This window comes from Mytilus edulis, chromosome 9 (genome assembly GCF_963676685.1).
Source record: "Mytilus edulis chromosome 9, xbMytEdul2.2, whole genome shotgun sequence".
NCBI classification, from domain to species: Eukaryota; Metazoa; Mollusca; class Bivalvia; order Mytilida; family Mytilidae; genus Mytilus; species Mytilus edulis.
This window is the reverse complement of record NC_092352.1, coordinates 14488213-14510281: the sequence shown is the minus strand read 5'-3', so window position 1 is coordinate 14510281 and position 22069 is coordinate 14488213. Positions and strand designations below refer to the sequence as shown.

The 22069-nt window shown below is 31.0% G+C and overlaps 2 protein-coding genes across 3 annotated transcripts in view; one reads left to right on the top strand and one right to left on the bottom strand.

The window, feature by feature from the left end:
* Positions 1 to 3375: 3375 nt before the first annotated feature.
* Positions 3376 to 22069, bottom strand: part of LOC139489539 (calcium-regulated heat-stable protein 1-like) — a 31885-nt gene continuing 13191 nt past the window's right edge. The window contains exons 1-4 of one of the 2 annotated variants that reach the window (XM_071276052.1): positions 15088 to 15158; positions 8225 to 8361; positions 7611 to 7733; positions 3376 to 5591 (exon numbers count right to left, since the gene is read on the bottom strand). In XM_071276052.1, coding sequence (XP_071132153.1) covers positions 5417 to 5591; positions 7611 to 7733; positions 8225 to 8349 — 423 coding nt within the window. In that variant the 5' untranslated portion in view covers positions 8350 to 8361; positions 15088 to 15158 and the 3' untranslated portion in view covers positions 3376 to 5416. Of the gene's footprint in view, positions 5592 to 7610; positions 7734 to 8224; positions 8362 to 15087; positions 15159 to 22069 lie in introns of those variants that run through there. The other variant, XM_071276050.1, reaches the window with a different exon arrangement.
* LOC139489540 (active regulator of SIRT1-like) overlaps positions 15336 to 22069 on the top strand; it is a 33925-nt gene continuing 27191 nt past the window's right edge. The window contains exons 1-2 of the mRNA XM_071276053.1: positions 15336 to 15476; positions 21276 to 21377. Coding sequence (XP_071132154.1) covers positions 15413 to 15476; positions 21276 to 21377 — 166 coding nt within the window. The 5' untranslated portion in view covers positions 15336 to 15412. The remainder of the gene's footprint in view (positions 15477 to 21275; positions 21378 to 22069) is intronic.

The following is a 22069-nucleotide window of genomic DNA, read 5'->3' as shown; positions in this document are numbered from 1 at the left end:
ACTTGATTGTGACCAATGAACCATGAAATGAGGTAAAGGTCAGAAGAGCCCTCACAATCATTCAATGGGTTAAATATAGTTGACCTTTTGTAAATAGTATCTAGGAAACAAACTTAACCAGGGAAACTGAAAGTTGATCAATGAACCATGAAAATGAGGTCAAGGTCAGATAACTGCCAAGCAGATATATACACCTTATAATCATCCCTTACACCAAATATAATTGATATATCAAGAAAAACTGACCATAACACAAAAACTTTACATTGAGTAATGAACCATAAGAATGATGTTATCCTACATGACTTTTAACATTTGTTGAAAATAGGCTTAAATAGAAAAGTGGTTTATGTACAACTCATGTACAATGGTTGATCAAATTGTGGTTTTGAAATGAAGTTCTGACACGTTTAGTTGTTAGACAAAAGGTTCCTCTTCTCTAAAGGAAACTATTCCATGACGATATGATGAAATGAAGCTTTTAAGTGTTACAAGAAGTTTATTTCACAAAGATATTATATAACCTTCAACATTTGACTCTCATTTCTATGATTTTAAGGACATAATGAGGATGTTTTTTGTTGTGAGTGGATAGTTAAGAGGACCTTCATGCTATTTGGCCAGATTTATAAATAGCACAGCATTTATTCAGAAAATGTTTTCTTTTATTAAACAAATTATATATGTCTTGTATTGAAACAAGAATGACAGTATTACAGTTGAACTAACAAGTATTATATATACAGTATCATGATGGGAGGATACAGTGTTACAGTATAATCTTAACTAACAATTATAATAGATGATTGAAGTAGTTTTGATGTAAGTTTCACTATTGAATAGCTTTCAAAGTTTTAAAGATCTCTGGTTTTTTTTTTAAAGTAAAATGTAAAAAAAAAGAAGGTAAAAATGTAAAAAAGAAAGGAAAATTGAACAGCAGTTTTTTTTTGTAAACTTAATTTTCAATGAGCAATTATTATCTCTAATAATATATCATGGATAATTCAAGTTAATAGACAGCTAAAATTTCCTTATACATGTAACAAGGAGTATACAAAAAATCGACAAAAACCCAAACGTTTTCTCTTATACAATAGTTATATCTTTCTCAATCTTTTAAACCTGAAATTTAACTCTCTGATCAAACTGTTGATTTAAAAAAAGGAACAAATTACAAGATTATCATTCATTACACACTAAAAAAATTCTGGTGCGATATATAATATGTATGACCATAGCATTCTGTACAAGTTTGGACGAAGAAGTCAGTTGAAGTCATCAAAATGATGTATAATTAGAATTGTTCATCATTTTGAAAAAAAATCTGGATTTTCAAGAATTAAAAGATGAAGATAGAAAAAACAAATCACGTTTGTTTAAGTTATACACACATAAATATATCACATTTACTATGTCCATATTGCAGCAGCAAAAAATTAAATGTGAAACATTATATATTATCCAAGAGAGGTAATCAAAAACAGTTTCATTAGATTTTTGTTGTAAAAGTAGAAATGTGTTACTATTTAAATCAATAATTTAAAACTAAAGACAGCTTGTTCAATAACCAAGAACACATCATGGCAACAGTATAGAGATATTGTATCCAATTAGTACGAAGTCTTAGAGAAAATAGGAAAAACCAGATGCTCCGCAGGGCGTAGCTTTATACGACCGCAGAGGTTGAACCCTGAACGGTTGGGGCAAGTATGGACACAACATTCAAGCTGGATTCAGCTCTAAATTTGGATTGTGATTAAATAGTTGACACAGCATAGGTTTCTGACACAGAATGAATGTGTTCTAATGAACTTAAAATTTTTGTTTTCTCTTAGAGCAATTCACTATGCTGTTGAATATTAATCCTCTCAAAAAAATGTTTGAAGAAATTTTCTTTTTTATTTATGAAATTTCAAATGAGAAAAATTGATCCCAATTTTTTTAATCACATCCCCCTTTCCCTTATTCCAAAACTAATCTCAATTAAAATTTCTAATGGAGTTTGCAACAATAACTACTCATTTAAATACATCATAAAATATTAAGATGTAAAAAAACTGCTTGTTATCAGTGAATGGTAAAGATTATTTTTATTTATCAGTTGGTAGTAAAAAGTGAATATACATTGTATATTGTATATAACAAAGATTTAAGTTGATTCTGGACAAAGAAAGATAACTCCAATTAAAAAAAAATCTTGCTATTGCACAATATTTTGCAATTAGATATTTCTTGCTTACTATTCTGGACAAAGAAAGATAACTCTAATTAAAAAAAAATTTGCTATTTCACAATATTGTGCAATTAGATATTTCTTGCCATTGCGCAATACTGTGCAATTGAAAAGACTTGCTATTGCACAATACTTAATATAATAATTTTAGATCCTGATTTGGACCAACTTGAAAACTGGGCCCATAATAAAAAATCTAAGTACATTTTTGGATTCAGCATATCAAAGAACCCCAAGATTTCAATTTTTGTTGAAATCAGACTAAGTTTAATTTTGGACCCTTTGGACCTTAATGTAGACCAATTTGAAAACGGGACCAAAAGTTAAGAATCTACATACACAGTCATGACAGTTAGATTCGGCATATCAAAGAACCCCAATTATTCAATTTTGATGAAATCAAACAAAGTTTAATTTTGGACCCTTTGGGCCCCTTATTCTGTTGGGACCAAAACTCCCAAAATCAATACCAACCTTCCTTTTATGGTCATAAACCTTGTGTTTAAATTTCATAGATTTCTATTTACTTATACTAACGTTATGGTGCGAAAACCAAGAAAAATGCTTATTTGGGTCCCTTTTTGGCCCCTAATTCCTAAACTGTTGGGACCTTAACTCCCAAAATCAATACCAACCTTCCTTTTGTAGTCATTAACATTGTGTTTAAATTTCATTGATTTCTATTTACTTAAACTAAAGTTATTGTGCGAAAACCAAGAATAATGCTTATTTGGGCCCTTTTTTGGCCCCTAATTCCTAAACTGTTGAAACCTAAACTCCCAAAATCAATCCCAACCGTTCTTTTGTGGTCATAAACCTTGTGTCAAAATTTCATAGATTTCTATTAACTTAAACTAAAGTTATAGTGCGAAAACCAAGAAAATGCTTATTTGGGCCCTTTTTGGCCCCTAATTCCTAAAATGTTGGGACCAAAACTCCCAAAATCAATACCAACCTTCCTTTTGTGGTCATAAACCTTGTGTTAAAATTTCATAGATTTCCATTCACTTTTACTAAAGTTAGAGTGCGAAAACTAAAAGTATTCGGACGCCGGACGACGACGACGACGACGACGCCGCCGACGCCAACGTGATAGCAATATACGACGAAAATTTTTTCAAATTTTGCGGTCGTATAAAAATAATACAATGAAGAAACATTGAACTAAAGCACAATATATATTTCTTCAAAGAGCAGCATTTAATAGTTTCTTGAGCACTATAAGATATGCAAATATCAGCTAGTGATTAAACTTTATAAAATGATCCAACAAGAAATTTCATGGAAACAATGTAACAAGATAGCACTATTCTTTAAACTTAATTGCACTTCAAATTATTTGCACCAAAAACAGGGAATTTTGAGCCCATATCCCCTGTGAAATCTAATTAAAAATTGTATAATACTTAAGTGTCCTGATTTCAACATTAATCACCATTCTGATCTTTGTTTTGTCTTCAGATAATATGGGCTAATATCATCTGTCAAGGTAGCCAAATTGCATGATAAGCAGGGATATTTCAATCCTGTTTAATATTTTCCACTGCAATAAATATGATGTAAATCCATTTGCAAAGCAAGAAACATAATAATGTTTTTATAAAAATGGACATAAGCTGAATAATAACAATCTGACTAAACATGCACACTTTATACATTATATACACAGGAAACAGAGGTATGATTAAATCGAAGTTCAAATGTGTCATTTTCATTACTCTAGTTCGGTCCTAAATTTACATTAATTACATTAATTGTAAAAGCTAATGTCAAAAAACCTGAATTGTCAGTGATATTTAATTTTAATGATATATCAATCATTCATTGAAACAATTATTAAAATTTTGATGAGTACCTTTGAAAAAAGAGAAAAATTCCACAACATTATGCTGTAGTTATAATAAATCAATGTACCAGTTATAGGGATCTTTATAACATCTTTTTTGTTCAGCATTTAAAGATTCATATCTTAATTCATATAAATCGTAACTGCTGAAAAAATATTTGAAGGTCCTCAAAGTTTTTAAGGAAAAGGAAAGTTTTTGAAATACTTCAGTCCAAGTTTTTTTCGTAATTTGAAATAGTTTTCTCGATCATTTTTTGAAAGAGTAAAACACAGTCTTGTAAAATGTTCTTACAGATAATAAATTGTATTGCCATACAAAAATAAGTTATTGATAAATATATGAGTAAAACATTTTATAAATAGAGTATAAAATACTGCATTAATACAGCTGCCAAGAAATGAATTGTACCATTAAGACATACATAATATATAAATCACACTACTGACATTTCTTACAATGACAATGCAGATAAAATGTAGGTTATATAAATAGGTGTACCGGTATAACTTATTAAAAATAGAATTATCCAAATTTGAATTTCTTATTAGTTTTGTAAACAATTTCAAAGATTTTAATTTTTAAGATGAAATTAAAAAATCTGCCCAGAAAAATGTGAGTAATACATACTTTATACTTTATGATCTTGAACATATAACATATATGTAAAAGTTCAGACTATGGCACTTATAAATATAGAAGTTCTATCGAAGCATGATTACGTAATACTGTTTGTACCTTAGTACATATATATATTGTGTCCAAATGCTTAATAAAATTATCAAATCTTTAAAAAAAAGATTTTCTTTGTAATCCTTATATAGAGTCTATCTAACATAGCTTGCGGTAGTTATAACTGTTTTACACTAATTAATAGAATTGTGTCAAATAAACATAACGGTACATGATTTCAAGAAATAAACCAGTGCCAGCTTACAATTTGTGAATTTTTTTTTAAATATTCAATAATCATATGCAGTATCAATTTAGAAATATTTTAGAGCCTACAATTACAGTCCTCTTCACATTTTCAAACATAAGCAGCAACAGTTACAGTTCTTTTAAAACACAGCCTCAATGATTAGATTCTTTCCCATTATCTTTTTCAAATGACAGTTGTCCACATGAATCACAAGAAATCCTTGTAAGGACCATCTTAAGTAAGTTTGTTTATAAATTATAAATGATATTTTGTGTTACAGAAAAGGAGTGTGACACAAACATTGTTTTGATAAATTTGCTATGTACTGCACAGTCACTGTCTTCTATCATCAATTCACCCTTACTTCACTTTCAACACGTAAGTACAGACTGCTTCAAATCCAAAGTCAAGAATTAACTAGGATCTTGGTGAGGTCTGTGGACCTGAAGAGTTCCAAGTTTCATGTGAGACACCAGGAGCTAAGTGGGTAATCTGGACATGGACAGCTTGCATTTTTTCAAACTTTGGAGGTATTTTTATTCTTTTATATGTGACATCATCGCCTGGTTTTGGTACATATTCTCCATCAACGCTGAAATACAACAAAAATTATTTATGCCAATTCACTAAATTTAACTTCATCATAAAATGTTTTTTTAATTTTCAAAGAATATAAGATGTGTGAAAATCAAAATTAACTTACACTAAATCAGTTTGATGTGTACAGCTTGATACTTTAGTCTAGGTAAACACAATTTATGGATTGGTTGTAATTGTTTTTGAACTTGATTTCAATAACCAAGGATTTTTAGATTGGCACTTTGCGGTTTGTCTGTAAGTTTTAATGATTTGTGTTATATCTGATGAGTCAAGCCCTCTCCAACTGAATTTTTACAACATATTTAGCTCTGCAATATTCTTTCTGGGTCTATTCCAAGTAAGGAGCCTGTAATTCAATGGTTGCTGTTTACCATATTTATTTTCGTTAACTGTTTATATTTTTGTATCTAAACATAAATAAATGATGCAAAGTTACTCCTCTTGTTTTACTGCAGTTTAAAATTATGTTTATAGGAAAAAATAAACAAGTATTTTTACAACAACTGCATTTATTTTGTAAAAAAATATTTCAATACTCCATGTACTCCTTACAACAAAACTATTAAAGTTACCTGTGTAATTCATTTTATTTAACGTCATTTTATCTAAGGCTGTAGTTGTTTTTCTAATATTGTTTTACATTTGCCCCCTTTTTTAAAAATTAATTTTGTATTAAAATTGTGTCATAGATCATATTTATTCGTTCAGTGTATGTTTACTTGTTTTTATTGATACATGTATGTGTTTTTATTGAGTGAAGCCATTTCACTTGATATTTTATGTCTTCCTATATATTGTAATGTTACACCACTTCTTCAGGTTAGGATGAAGGTTGGAGGAGCCTGTTTAAACATTTAAACCTGCTGCATTTGTTTGCACCTGTTTAAGTCAGGAACCTGTTGATCAGTGGTTTGTTGATGTGGTTCATAAAATTTTCTCATTTCTCATATAGATTAGACCGTTGGTTTTCCTGTTTGAATGGTTTTACACAATTCATTTTAAGGCTCTTTATAGCTTCCTGTTCAGTGTGAGTCAAGGCTTCATGTTGAAGGCCTTACTTTAACCTATATTGGTTTACTTTTTACCAATTGTGATTTGGATGGAGAGTTGTCTTATTGACACTCATACAACATCTTCTTTTATTATATGACTATAAATTTTCTGTTTTCTCATTGGCTAAAAGCATAGGAAATCCTCTTTGATAAAACATTATATTCACCGCGTCAAAAATCACGAGAGGTTAATATAAGATTTGGAACAGCGTCCGTGTACCTAAATATAGAAACGGGGAATTCTTGTTAGCTATTTAAGGGATGTATAAATAAAATGGTTTTTAATTGGACGACCGAATAAATATCAACCAATCAGCGCTCTCGACATAAAATCGTTTCGATCTAACAGACGACAGTTACATGTTTCCGGCAACAAAGTATGGCTGGAGCAGCAGAAGTAGCTACTGAAAAACGCTTTCCATCGTTAAATAATGAGGAAATTAAGAAGATTTTGATAGTTTTAATTATGCAGAATTAAATATGCCTAAAAATCAAACCCAAGCATAAAATAAAAACAGTAGGCAAAATACTATCTAACCAAGGATATATTTCACAATCTAAAAATATGAAAATGACACTGAGAACTAAAAGAGTCATATAATAAAGCAATTGTTGACTTTTGATATCAGTTGATACAATGATTTATCAACCCCAGATGTGATATTCACCTCGGCCGTTGGCCTTGGTGAATATCACATCTCTGGGGTTGATAAATCATTGTATCAACCTCATCAAAAGTCAATAATTGTATAATATCTATATATAGACTATTCCTGGAATGATTTAGCTTCTTTTCTACATGAATTAAGTAGGTGGTGCAAAATTACTTCAAAACATAATTTTTGGTTTGTACACATATTTTGGAAAAGAAGATATGTGTAAGGATAACTAATCAGAATGAAAAATGAAGATAAAATCATTTCATTCTATATATGTAACAAATAATTTAGAGAACTTACTCTGATATATGGACAAATATATGTCCTGATCCATCCTCTGGAATAATAAAACCATGGCCTTTCTGACGACAGAACTCTTCTACCTTCCCCTTCAATGTTGGGCCCTCCTTTGCTTTTTCTGATCTAAACAAAAGTTATAAATAGAACACTACAGTTTTTTGCATTAATTTCTATATATAAACATAAAATACATAAATTTAGAGATTGCAAGATGGGGCTTAATATCCAGTGGCAAATATTATATACAGATTATTCATCATTTTGTACATATATCAGGTCGTTAGTTTTCTCATTTGAATTGTTTTACTTTTCGGGGACTTTTAAATAGACTATTCGGTATGGGTTTAACCCAGATGCCTATGGAGGGGCATAAAAATTCCTTTTGCTGAAAAAAAAATCGGATATGAATAGATTGTTCAGGACATGTTTATAGAAAAACTAGTAAATTGATATTGAAAGGTGTTTTACAACCTTGTAGACAATAATACATACTGTGAATATGTCCTGTTCTGTCGAGTTGGTATAGGACTAGGTATTAGACAATAATACATACTGTGAATATGTCCTGTTTCGTCGAGTTGGTATAGGACTAGGAATTAGACAATAATACATACTGTGAATATGTCCTGTTTCGTCGGGTTGGTATAGGACTAGGAATTAGGAATTTATGTTGTCCTAAGGGTGACCCTGCAATTACAGCATTGTTAGCAGCTTGACTCTGTGGAAGTTCACCAGACATTCTTCTATGTATCTGAAATATGAGCAAGAAATTTATTAATTCTAATAAACTAGATATTCTATCTACTGGTTTTTGATTCAAAATGTACTTTTAACCTGTAATAAGTGTTATAAAAGTACTTAATATATTTTCTAAAAGGTTCATGAAAAAGTTTGCTAGAATCAAAGCCTTAAAGGCTGTAAAAGCAATTGCTGCCATGTTAATGTTTGGGGACTTTTATTTTTCATCCACATATATACAAGAATTAAACCTGACATGAGTGTTGTCTAGTTAAAAGTAAGAAGGTTTTAACTTTATATAAATAAAAGACTTTAGCAGAAAGTCATTTTTAATATGTTTTATATTTCACAAGGAGACAACACGTTTACCAGGCTAAAGTTGGGGTCAAATATACATGTGCTGAAACATATAACTCAAAAAGAAATCATCATGGATTATCCCCTGGTAGTGTTTGTAACTTCCTTGGCAATAATTTCCTTTATTGATTTAATTTTAACAATTTTCATTATTAATTTATATTTAACCATTAACACAAATGATTAAGTTAAAACATTTCAACTTTCCAGACGCAAATGTTAAAAAACGGGAAAGAAATAAAATATCTTACAAGACATAAGCATGTAAAGAATAAATGTATATTTCAGCTTAATAAAAATATTTTCATAATGTTACTTTGTCATCATTTTTAAAACTAAGTTCCAAACATTATTGCTCAGTTGATATGTGTCCTTCTGATGCGATACGAGCACAGGCACTTGTTTCTATCCATAGGAAGGTCTATTATCCATATAAATAGTTTTATATGGATAGTCGACCTTCCTATGGATAGAAACAAGTGCATGTGGGTACGAGATAACTACAATTCTCATGCAATCCCGAAAAGGGTGGTCATCATAGACAAACATGACATTAAATCGTTATCACTGAACTAGTATATATATTGTATAGGGGCCAGCTGAAGGACGCCTCCGGGTGCGGGAATTTTTCGCTGCATTGAAGACCTGTTGGTGACCTTAATTCTGCTGTTGTATGTTTTTCTATGGTCGGGTTGTTGTCTCTTTGACAAATTCCCCATTTCCATTCTCAATTTTATTATACGAACAAGAACAAACAGCTCTACGTTGCTTTGATATTTATCAATTTTCAGGAAATATTGCGAAAAATGATCTTCAATATTTCGAAAACATGTGAAATGGACCGTCGAGTGTCAACAAACGTAGTAGACTTGTTCACTGAAAAGACGAGGATAATGGTTTCATCTGACATTTGTTATGCAAACCCAGTTTTGATCATGATATTTAAAAAGACGTACTTTTTTTCAATCTATGTATTAATAAACTAGAAAATTCCAAATTGTAAATATCTCTTCATCTGGACCGACTTGGCATCTACTACGTTTGGACGGGTCCATTTCATTAGTAAGGTGATCGATAAATATTACGGAGTTTTGACAGAAAAGGAAAACGAACTTATTGTTATGTGTTTTCAACAAGGGTTTCGTTCCGCTAAATTATTTGCGCAAATAAAGTTTGTCTATTTTTAGATTACAGGTAATAATTTGACACTACGCATTAACCTGTGTAGTGATTTTGATTTTACGATAAATGTATGAATGAACGATAATTTTATGAATGAACAAGAGCACCTGACCTCTTAAAGAAACACAAATTAAACATAAAAAAACGTATTTATTAGGAGATAATTCAGTTAAATTTTCAATACTAAAACAACAACTGAAATGAATCCATATTTTGTTGAAACATCGTACGAACGGCGGAAAACGGAATCGCATTTATAAAAATGTACTTTTTTTCACTCGGACTTCTATGTTATTTGATAGTCAAACGGTTGACCCTTTAAATACAAAAATACATCTACAAGAACATATTCTAAAACTTCTTAAATCCACTAACTTTTTTTTAAAGTTTCAAGCTATGTATTGCATTAGAAAACATACATAGGTGTTAAAGAATGACTGACCAGGAGCCTGTTTAACAAAATACTATGGCTTGATCTGGGCGGAGTCTCTGATCTGGGTCACAAAGATGGCCATACGCGACGGCATAAAAGCAATTGCTTTAAAAACTAGATTCATTAAGTGTTCTGCTTTCCTGATGATAAATCTAATTTGCAGCTTATCTAACAGTGTTAGAGAAATGTTAAATAAATTACAACTAAATGTCAGAACAATTATTACTATCAAATATAATTGTGATATCAACAGGTGTTACAAACATGTGTTACAAAAACATACTCAAATCTTGTCATATATTTCTGGTGGCAATAATTTAAATATTATAAAGTTCATGAACCATAATCTTTATAGGATTTTATGTTTCATTTGGCAAATAACATTTTTATTGATTACAAGGGTTATGTCAAAGAACGTCTTGTCCTATTTCAAAAAAACAAAAACATCAGAAGATACCAAGATCTTGTTGATAAATATTTCCTATCAACTTCACAAATACCTGATATGGTCTTTACAAACCACCTCAAAAAATTTAATTTTAAAAAGAATTGTATTCGGGTAAACAATTAGATTTCTACCAAATGAATCTTGTAGTATGTTAGCAATGTTTTTAACATATATAATAACATTATAATACTTATTGAGAGAAAGGGTAATTGTTTGTTTGCTTTTGATATAGAATATCCATTCAAAATTTAAAAAAACATGTTATTTTAAGTCTTTCTTAATAATAGTGTCCTTAAATTAAGAAGTTGTAAAAGAATAACAAATATATATGTAAAATAATAATAAGCTAAATAAAAACTACGGTTATTGTTTAAAAAAGGGGGAGGAGGTTATCAAATAAATATAAAAAATAAAATGCTTTGCTGAACGCAGCTGGATATGGCCGCATATGTCCAACCCACAAAAGTTGGGGTAAAAATGGACACAATATTCACGCTTTGACACATAATAAGCTTCTGCCACAGAATAACTGTAGTCAAATAACTTAAAAATTGATTAATTGATTTGAATTTATATTCAATATATTTTGCTTTTTGTGCAATACACTATGCTGTTGCCAATTAACCCCCTCCCCCTCCTAAATAAAATTGACCCTGTTTTTTTGCTTTTGAGCAATACACTATCCTGTTAAAATTTTATTGATTTCTATTTCAATACTTATAGTAAAGTTATTATCCGGAAACCATATGTCTTCGGATGTCGCAGACGCCGACAACGTGATACCAATATACGACCAAAATTTTTTCAATTGTATAACAATAAAAATTACTTACTTACTTATAACAAGAGGCTGTCAGAGTGACAACAAACCAGATTATTTGGCAGATTGTGCAAGTGAACTGTTGAAGGAGTATAAACATAAAGTTTAAGTTTAAAGCAGCTCTTATATACTTGAATATTTGAGACAGCAAAATCTAAGTATATTGTTAGAAGTACAATGTAACATATTAAAGAACCCATCTTCAATTTTTGATGAAAAACTTATTAATTACTCCATTTCAGGCCTCTACAATAACTTTTTTTTCAACTTGTCCAGTAGGACAAGTACATACCAAAACTTACTTGTCTGAATGAAATTGTAACTTGTCCAAAAAAAATCTTAATAATAACCTTTTTTGCATTTCAGGTTTATTCAAGGAACAAAATGAATTAAAAAAAATTGAACAGAATTTGATTTATATCCTTTGAAATACTTTTAAAAGGTATGAGCCATGAACAACTGAATTTAGTTGTGTCACAGGACTTAGGTTCTAGTTTTTATCAATGCTAAAGTCTCATCATACTTTGCACATGAGGCACCATCTGATTGGCCTCTAAATGTACACTCATTGGATTTTTATCCTATTTTTTTTTTAAAGTTGAAAAAAGTTTATTCAAATGCAATCAATAAAAAGAATATGAGGTATGATTGTCAATGAGACAAAAGACCAAATGACACAGAAATTAACAACTATAGGTCACACTCACTGCATTGCAAGTATTGTTTTTTCTACATAAAGATCAAACATGATTTGATGATTTTTATGGTAAATAATTTCCTCATTCTTATTTAAAATATATACATGTATACGGTATGGACATTGGTATTAATTATTATAAAGCAACAAAATAAGGTAGGAAAAGAGGTTCTGATTTGTCTTGGGCCAGAAATGTCTACTGCATTGCCAAACTGTCAATTAATCATGTCTATGAAAAAATGTCTCCTACGGTGCCCAACTGTCTATTAAACTTGGAGCCGAATCATTTCCGAGCTGGTGACGAACTGTCTTTTAAAGTTGCCTTACCTAAAAGCGCATGGTTGAATGGGATCGGTAAGACTGGTTTCCGAGAAAAGTGTGCCTTTTACCTCTTAAAAGTACTTGACAAAGAACCAGTTTTAAATTATCGATTGCAAGTCTGAGGGGTCTTGAGAAATAAAAAGTTTCTAGTTTCAGTTTAAAAAGGAAAGATGTCAAACAAATCTTCTTTTCTTGTTTTTTTGTTAATAATTATACTTTGTTCATCAAAGTTGGATTAAAATTTATTTTCTGCAGAATGATTCTACTTGTCCCATCGGACAAGCTTGGAATAGCTTTTACTTGTCCGACCTTTTTTACCTCTGGTACCGGACAATCGGACAATTGTCGAGGCCTGCATTTCTGTTCAAGAAGGGTAAACACTCCATGCAGGTACATACATCACCATATAGGGTGTTAGTTCCCAACCTGTTAATTTATATGTAGACTCTCTTGGTCTTATTTTCTATCGATCTACATTAAAGTGTTAACCCTACTTAAAGTTAAGAGTGTAAATAACTATCTACTTTAGAGACATTAATCTAGTGGATACAGTGTGTTGTACATAAACTTTTATTGGTGGAAGATTTTTTTGTTGAATATTAGATGTACATATTGAACCGATAAATTTTGAGTGACATCATTCATTAACATTGATTAACATTATGTGTTTTATATTAGCAATCAATGACTGCCAATTTACTATCCAAGTAGTTTGTTTTACCATGGAAGTATTATATTGACAGGAACTACAACGATTAATTAGCATTTATTTATAACCCGGGTAGCCCTGTAGAAAAGATATGGAAACTATCTAATTAGTATGCTGTCGTTAATTTCTTTTGTGACTATCTGCGATGCCGCGGTCATAAATTGACCAGAGATATTCTTATCAATCACATGGTTTTTATCGAGACAGCTTATCGCGTCGGTAGACCTTTATTGGTGAACAAATTATTTAAACAAATCGACTGATGCATAAAAATGAAAATCGGCCCAGAATTAATTATTCTACAACGATTTGAAATAGTGAGTGACATTATTTCATAAGTTTGTGGGTAAAGTTTAAATCGCGATTAAGGTGTGTTCCGGTTACCGCCGGTTAACAATAAATATATTTAATAAATATTAAAACTGTGAAGTTTAGAGTAATATATATGGTTAAGTTACTGGATAATCCTGGAAAGTAGAAATTTCCAGTTTACAATACGAAAATTAATCGAGCAAGTACCAATCAATAAAATACAGCAGAGCAAAACAGAGATCTAACTACGTTATATAGCTATTTATATAATACATTTCTGTCCCCTAAAATATGTTATCACTATCTGACCAAACGAAACCGTCCAAATGATACTGGTAAATATTATTGAACAGTCGCACAAGAATTTTTAACGTGTCACTATACAAATCCTTGAGTCGCAGTACTAAAAAAAAATCAACACATCGGGGTTCAGCTGAACATTGGTTTATACTAACCAATGATCTTACCCTGGATTTAGAGCGAAGCTTAATAATTCCTACATTTATCTAAAATCTCTTTGCTCTTTTGATTTTATCAGAACGATAATTTACAATCGTCTTAAATATGCAGGAAATGTGTGCCACTCAGTGGAGAAAACATGTAATCACAACTTGCGATATATATTACATATAGTCCAATTTCCAAAAATAAATCAATAAAAATTGGGCATTTATTCAATAAATTTGGTATAAATTTCCATCGTCAATGTCTTTTTCTATAGAATTAATGATGACTCGCATTAATCCATCAATCACTCAATCGGCACACATATGCAGATGTAGGGTAACGGAATCTGACGAGGTTTGCCGATTGCTGTTTCCTAAGAATTTATCACAACTTTCGATTTCTTCGTTTATTTCCGTAATCCCGAAAGCAACCGAGAATGACTATATTGTAGGGCACCACACGCTGGTGTGTAAATAACGTGCCATGTTTCAAGCTAATTAACATGTCATTAAATTGGGCGTGGCATCGCAGATGAAACGTTTGAAGTCGAGTCGTAGTAGTTCCTGTCAATATAATACTTCCATGGTTTTACTCAATCAAAGAGTGATTCTGTAGTCGAATAGCTTTGCAAATACTTTAGCTGTTCAGTTGAATTAAAACATGAAAATTATGGGAGTCTTTCATGAATGGCAATTATATTCATAATTCAACAAGTATGTGGCAGAATTTCAAATTTAAGCATGCCAAAGATAGGCAACTTTTCAATCTGCAGTTCTAACTATAGATTGAAAATTGTCTGTCTAATTAGTCAACAAATAAAGTATGAAATTATATATATTAGTCCAACAGTGTAAGTGATGTTGATGAAGCAAGAGTACATTTTTAGGTAGATGGGCTTGGTTTCGTGTTAAGTTAGAATATATAGATTACAGTTTTATATTTTTTACTACAAGAGTGATAATTTTTGATAAACAGAAAATCTAAATTAGTGTAGAAAAATAGAGAAAGCATACAAATTGGTGTGTAACAACAAAAATCTCATGCGGTTTGAACAGAGTTGCCTCCCCAAAAATATTTTCTGTGTACTCTCAAAACTAAAAGTTAAATTATTGAAAATATCTAAATTTGTTTTATATGATTAATTTTGGCTCTATTATTCATATTCTTTAAGACGAAAAATACTTTAAGGAAGGAATGAGCAACAAGGCATTGGTAAATTTATAGCCTCAACGCGATAGACAGCATCTACAAAACGTTTGAAGATAAGGAATACTTTGTTCAAAGCGTCTAAAGTACAGAAATATATATAACACAAAACCAGCTGGTACAGTGGAAAATATGAGTTCCTCAATTCTAAAAAGAAGTTTAGAGCTTTTCAATGAAGAAGACGACGTAGTAAGAGGTATTAACGATTTCAGTGATGTGAAAAGTATAGACAACAATTTAGATAAAGAATAAGAAACAAGTTTTAAGTCCTTATAAATGTTTGGTGCAGTCAAGAAAAATAATGCGGATCTACCAACGTGTTAAAGGTGTCATACCGCCAATTAAAAGTCCCTATCTGTTCAACCAAATTTTGCAATTTTCATAGCTTTCTAAATATTTTACCTTAAGTTTAACTTCATAAAAACCAGGTATATCCTGAATTGTACATGTATCAGCTTTCTACATGCCAATTTTCACCATACCTTTAAAGCCTTCTAACAGAATAACTGACCTTGGAAGGTATCCGGTCGTTCCGGCCCCAAACCGATCCGGCCCCAAGTCAATCCGGCCCAAAGTCGATCCGGCCCAAGTCGATCCGGCCCACGTCGATCCGGCCCCAAGTCGATCCGGCCCCATAATAAAATATGAATAAACTATATTCACTTTATGGAGGAATTTGTCACAAATTTGAACAGTATACACGGAATTTGCAAATAGTGTCTATGATGGACGACAACAGATAAGTGAAGTATTGGAGTACCAGTTAAAGAACTATTTTAAATCGATACGAAGGGAAATGTCGTTACTTTTAGTCGAACTTACAAGTCAATGAAGAAATTATTGCATTAAATTTTATTTTGGTGATGTGCTTTTACGTGTTCCTTTTATTTTATTTAGATTAAAATATCTTTTTATCAAATTCAAGTGTACGCCTGTGCGTTTTGACGTAAACGTAGCTACGCGCCTGGAAACTGAATGTTATTGTGTCTGTGTGTATAGTAGCTCCAACACATTTTAAAATTTGAAGATATTTTCCATGTTGACTTTGATTGTCATGGCGATTTTTATTTTTTTTACTTCTCACACAAAGTAGCTAAATAAATATTTACAGTCCAATGGAACCGTCAAAATTTAACTCATCATATATATATAATGTCTTGTAAAACCAAATCATTAGTCTATAATTGGTTTGTTTATTCAACAATTGTCTGATGATTGTGAACTGAGGTAATGCCACTGGTAATCACTTAATTCAATCAAAGCCTGATTAATTAAAGGTACGTAATCAACAAGGTCTTTATAGTTTGATCTTTTGTTTGGTATAAATAATAAGTATTAATTGTATATTTTTTTTTCAGGTAACATCAGAGGCTTCTATAACACTTGTTTTTTTTTTTGTAATATCGAATATAGTCAATATATTTTTCTTAAAGTTGACAGTATTTTGAATAGTTGTGTGTAGATAAATAAAAACAAGTTATATGAGTATCCATTATGCTTTATTGCAAGAAAATAACATGACATTAAATGCACAGGATTCGGCAAATCAAACAACATTTTAGAAATTTAAAGAAATTTAAAAAAAACAAAGTTTGTATGTATCAGCTTGGGGATCGGCTTGTACCGTTGTGTATGTAACTATTTGTTATATACGTTTCAATATAATTATACAATAATCTTGAAAACTTGTAATAAAAACTTAATCAACCTAGTTGTTTTATACTCATCTAAAGAAAATATTTTTCAAAGCCCCTTTTTATTTTTATTTTTCTTTTACATTATAATAAAAATCATAAACATTTATGAATTACAATTAATATATATCTTTATTTTTATTCCTTATAAATATATTTTTTATTGGGGCCGGATCGACTTTACATATGGGCCGGATCGACGTGGGGCCGGATCGACGTGGGACGGATCGACTTGGGCCGGATCGACGTGGGGCCGGATCGACCCGAAAGCACCTTGGAACAGAGGTACTCCATAAATAAGCCCTGATTTTCTGGAAATCTTAAATTAGTATACTATGGAGTGCATTAATCCTCAATTTTTAATGCAAACTCATAGACAAGTAAATTTTGGCTCAAAATGGTCTAGATATATTTCTCTTTCACCAAAAGTTTCATTTCTGCAAATTTGTTGGTTAGTTTAAGTAAACAAGGACATCAAAAGCACTATTTTGTGTCAGAGTAGGGCTACTTTCACATACGTTCTAAATTGGAGGGAGTAATTGGTGGTGTGATACCTAAATATTAGACGCTGCTGGATTTACCTGGCCTAAAACAAACTCGGCCTATAGCAAACTCGGACTTTTACCATATGATAGATCTGTGTTTTACTTGCTCGGATTATTAATATTAAATACAACATTTTTGTATCTATTCTATATTCTCAAAACTACATATGTACAGTTATCCTACAAATCTACAACTCTCTACATTATGGCTACACATGCTGATCTTATCTATAGTCATGCATATTCATTAGCTATGTAGGCTTGTCAAAATCGTATCATACGCGATAATGACCCGCCAGTACACACTGTAATGATTTCATTAACCAGTATTAAAAAGATAAACATAACACATATTTATAGTATGAGGCAGGTGTTACCTGTGAAATGGGATGATAAATTATTTTTCTTCTTTAAAAAGATATATTTAAAAATTATAAGAGGGTCGTAATGGCGGTACCCTCATGACAAAACTTCATTACAAATTCTTGCCAAATGACATTTTCAGTATTTTTTTGTGGATGACGATAAAATAATACTTTCTTTTTGACTTTAAATAAAAAATCGACTGATTTTGACAAATCAAGTTAAATTTTTCATTAAAATATCGGTAACAATTAATAATAATTTGGGACCACTGACTAATCATGACAAGGATTTTTTTACAAATCAAGGTAAACTTTTAACCAATTTGACGCTAATGGTAGCCGAAAATGATCGTTTGATGCCAGCATGACTGTAAACACATTCATACCCATAAATAAGGAAACCTCTCCAATGTTGGCACTAGTTAGTGCCTGTGGGTGTTCATGTTGGTCCTTTTGTTAGGGGTTATAGTAGTCCTAAAACATATGACCTCAGAAGCATTATTTACTATTTCTATTTATTTCTGATATTTTCGTTTTAATTATTTTGCTATTTATGTATTTTTATGCCCCACCAAGGATTCGTATAGGGTCTCACTATACAAATCCTCCAAGAGTTCGTTCGTCCTTATGTCCGGCTTCAAATATAAGTTTTTGGTCAAGGCAGTTTTTGATGAAGTTGAAGTCCAATCAACATGATCAACTTGAAACTAAGTAGACATGTTCTCTATGATATGATCCTTCTTAATTATATGTCAAATTAGAGTTTGGATCCCAATTTCATGGTCCACTGAACCTAGAAAATGATAGTGAGAGTAGGACATCTGTCTACTATGGACACATTCTTTTTTTTTTCACTGTTAATGTGCCATCCGCATTAAAAAATTATTATAAAAAAGATTAAAATATCAGTATAAAAACCAGTGGCGGAATCAGAAATTTTCAGAAAAAAAGTGGGGGCATACTGACTGACTAAGACAGGGGCCTACAATAGTCATGCTTCAGTGATTCCCTATATAATCAACAAAATTTTCCCAGAACCAAAAGGGGGGGGGGGATAGGCCCGGAGACCCTGCACTCTCCCCAAAACTGCCTTTGAAAACGTTAAAAATTGAATAAGCATGGGAAGTCATATATGCTATAATACTAGGGATTTTAGTTGAAACATCATTTTTAATGTACACAAACAAAAAAGCTATCATCAAGTTATGTTTTTTTGTTATAAGTCAAAGAATTAAATAAAAACTTTATAATTAGATTAGTCTAGGTGGTCATGTGGTCCAGAGCGCTAGAAACAGTGCAGCTGGTGTTATCTCAAATTCAAATCCTGGCGAGGGAAGAACCTTTGCAAATTTGCAGATTTAACATTTTTTGCTGATATATATATAGTATATATTTCTAAAAATATATTTGAAAGAACAGCATCCTGAGCACATGATACATGTATGCCTGTTAAGAAATATACGGTAAGCTCCTTCATAATATAAGTTCCAAAAGGAAATAATATTCTGGAATACTATTTCCACAGGAATAAATATTACAGTATATATGTTCCTAACGGAATAAATAGTATAGAATATTTGTTCCAACTGGAATAGGTATTATGACATTGTTTATAACAAAGTTTCCAGTGGAACTTCTGTTAGGTGGAACAAATGTACATTTTGTACGTTGACATGCCTTTTGTCTTTTAACTTGTTTTTAATCCTTTCAATGAATATATATTATTTATATTAACCAGGAAAACTGTGAGTGCTGCTCAGATAATCCCCCTTCCACAAAAAAAAATCCAAAATTATCCCCCTACACTCCAACCCCCCCCCCCCCCCCCCCCAAAAAAAAAAAACCAACCCCAATATGCACACACAGTGGTACCCATTGACAACAGACAGACAAACAGACATCAGTATACCATAATATGATCTGTGAACAGATGTATGAAAATAATGTTTCTTTGATCGTACTAAAAAGTGACTATGAAATAACATTTTTTTAGCAAAGAAGGGTGAAATAGGATTTAAAAGTTATAAAACCAAACTTTTTGTATCAAAACTAACCTCCCCAGTGTTTCAAATACAAAGGCTTTGGACATATATGTATGAAGAAAGAGTACAGGAAAATTGAAAACACATCATAAACACAGACAAGAAGCCTTTCATTTATATTATCTCCCTATGTGTTCTTATAATTCCCCACCCTTACACCAGGTATACATTTAATAATTTTCCCCTTTATTTAACCACTTATGGTTGAATTATGTGTATCCAATATTTTACATATGAGATGAACCGATGTTTAATCATAATATTTCATTTTCCTCCACTCCTTTATCATGTGTCCAAAGACTTGGCATTTGAAACACTACGTACATGTAGGTTAGTTCCAGCAAAAAAAAAAGGCACAATCCAGATGACCTGAAAAAGGTCCTTTCTCCCCTTAAGCCCTCACACAAATTTATTAAAAGGTGTCTATTATCTGAGCTGAACAATCTATGAATATAATTAGTTTATTATCTATTTTTGTTGGACATTCTAGAATTTTAGACAACAAAATTCAATAAACTGTCAATAAAAATGAGTGTAACTCAACGATTTATTTGCCACTGTCTGCAAATTTCATTAAATCAGACTGCAAATAAAGCTGAGTTTAATTGATTGATTACATCTTGCTTTAATATATTTATTGTTTAGTAACTGTGAGTTTAAAATATTTGATTGAAAGTCTAAAGTTTGAATATATTTTATGGAAAACTGATTGCAATATATAAAATAGACAGAGAAAATGCTATTAATAAATGACTAAAAAGGTAGGTAATGCCAAAACACACAATTACATGAATTAAGAGCACTTGGCAATGATTTATACTGGTTAAAACCATTGGATCTACCAGGTTTAGAGAACTGCATGTGTAAATCAGTATTCTCCCTTTAACATGTTTAATGTATCTGCCAAATGGAATGACTATTGTTAGAATATTGTAATTGAAGTTAAGTGTGACTGGTTTGATGCCCTAAAATAGTAGATACTTAGACAGCTGTTGGCCTGGTAAGCAGTTGAGTTACATATGTGCTTCTTTAGCTCAATCAGATTGTGAGGACTGACTTGTAACAGAGGTCCCGTGTTAATGTTTGGAAGGAAGCAAGGTCATTTGTAATGTTCTATGGTTTCAATCATGAGTATTGAAGTAATACAACCATAAATGTCTGAAATGCCTAAATTGTCCTAGTTTAATTTATTTTTTATTTTAACCATTTACATCTTCAAAAATGTTCAACAAAAGTTCCCTTTATAAATCAGCTTAAGTAAGTTGCAGAAACTTGTGCGTAGTTTCATATTATTTTGAAAATAGAAAGTTTTAGTAAATCTGACATGTGTTTCTGTTCCAATGTTTCAGGTGATCAAAAAAAGAAAACAAAAGCTTCAAGTACAGGGAAACTAGAGAAAGGAAGGTACAAGAAAAAGACAAACCCTAGAAAGAAAAGACATAACAAAGATGGTAATTACAATTATCTTTCATTATTTTTACAGATAAGATAAAGAATGTAGTGTCAAATATACATGATTCTGTATAATTAATGGTTGAGTAGAAAAAATATTTAGGTCATGTAGCTAAACGCTATTTGAAGTACACTGATTTTTATCAATCAGAACATGTTAATTATGACAACCAAAGCCTACATTCAGAATAAAAATAAAAACATATTTTATTGACAAACTTTTATATGACAAGATTTGAAAATGACTATGGTGACATATTAAATTATTGTCATTTATTTTTATATGACCCATGATGCATACATGTATTAAACCAATCATCTTGATCCTAGATGCTTGATGATATTATACTGAAATTCACAAACTAATAATATGGAAAACTTTTAATTTACCTTGGAAACACTTTGATTTTTTTTTGTGTCCAACTTTAAATGAGATTGTTTTAAATTCATAAAAAATTATACTCCAGATAAGGAAATTTTTCAAGTCACTTTACAGTTATATTTTTATGAATGTATTGATAAATACTGAAAGTCTATCAGGAAATATAACATGATCCAGTTGATGATTAAGTCAACAATCTCCTGCACTTGACACTAGCACTCTGCCACAAGATTACTAAGGGTCTTATTTTGCAGATAAAATGAAAAACTTTATAGCAACCCCAATGATGTATTACAGAAACCCCTAAAC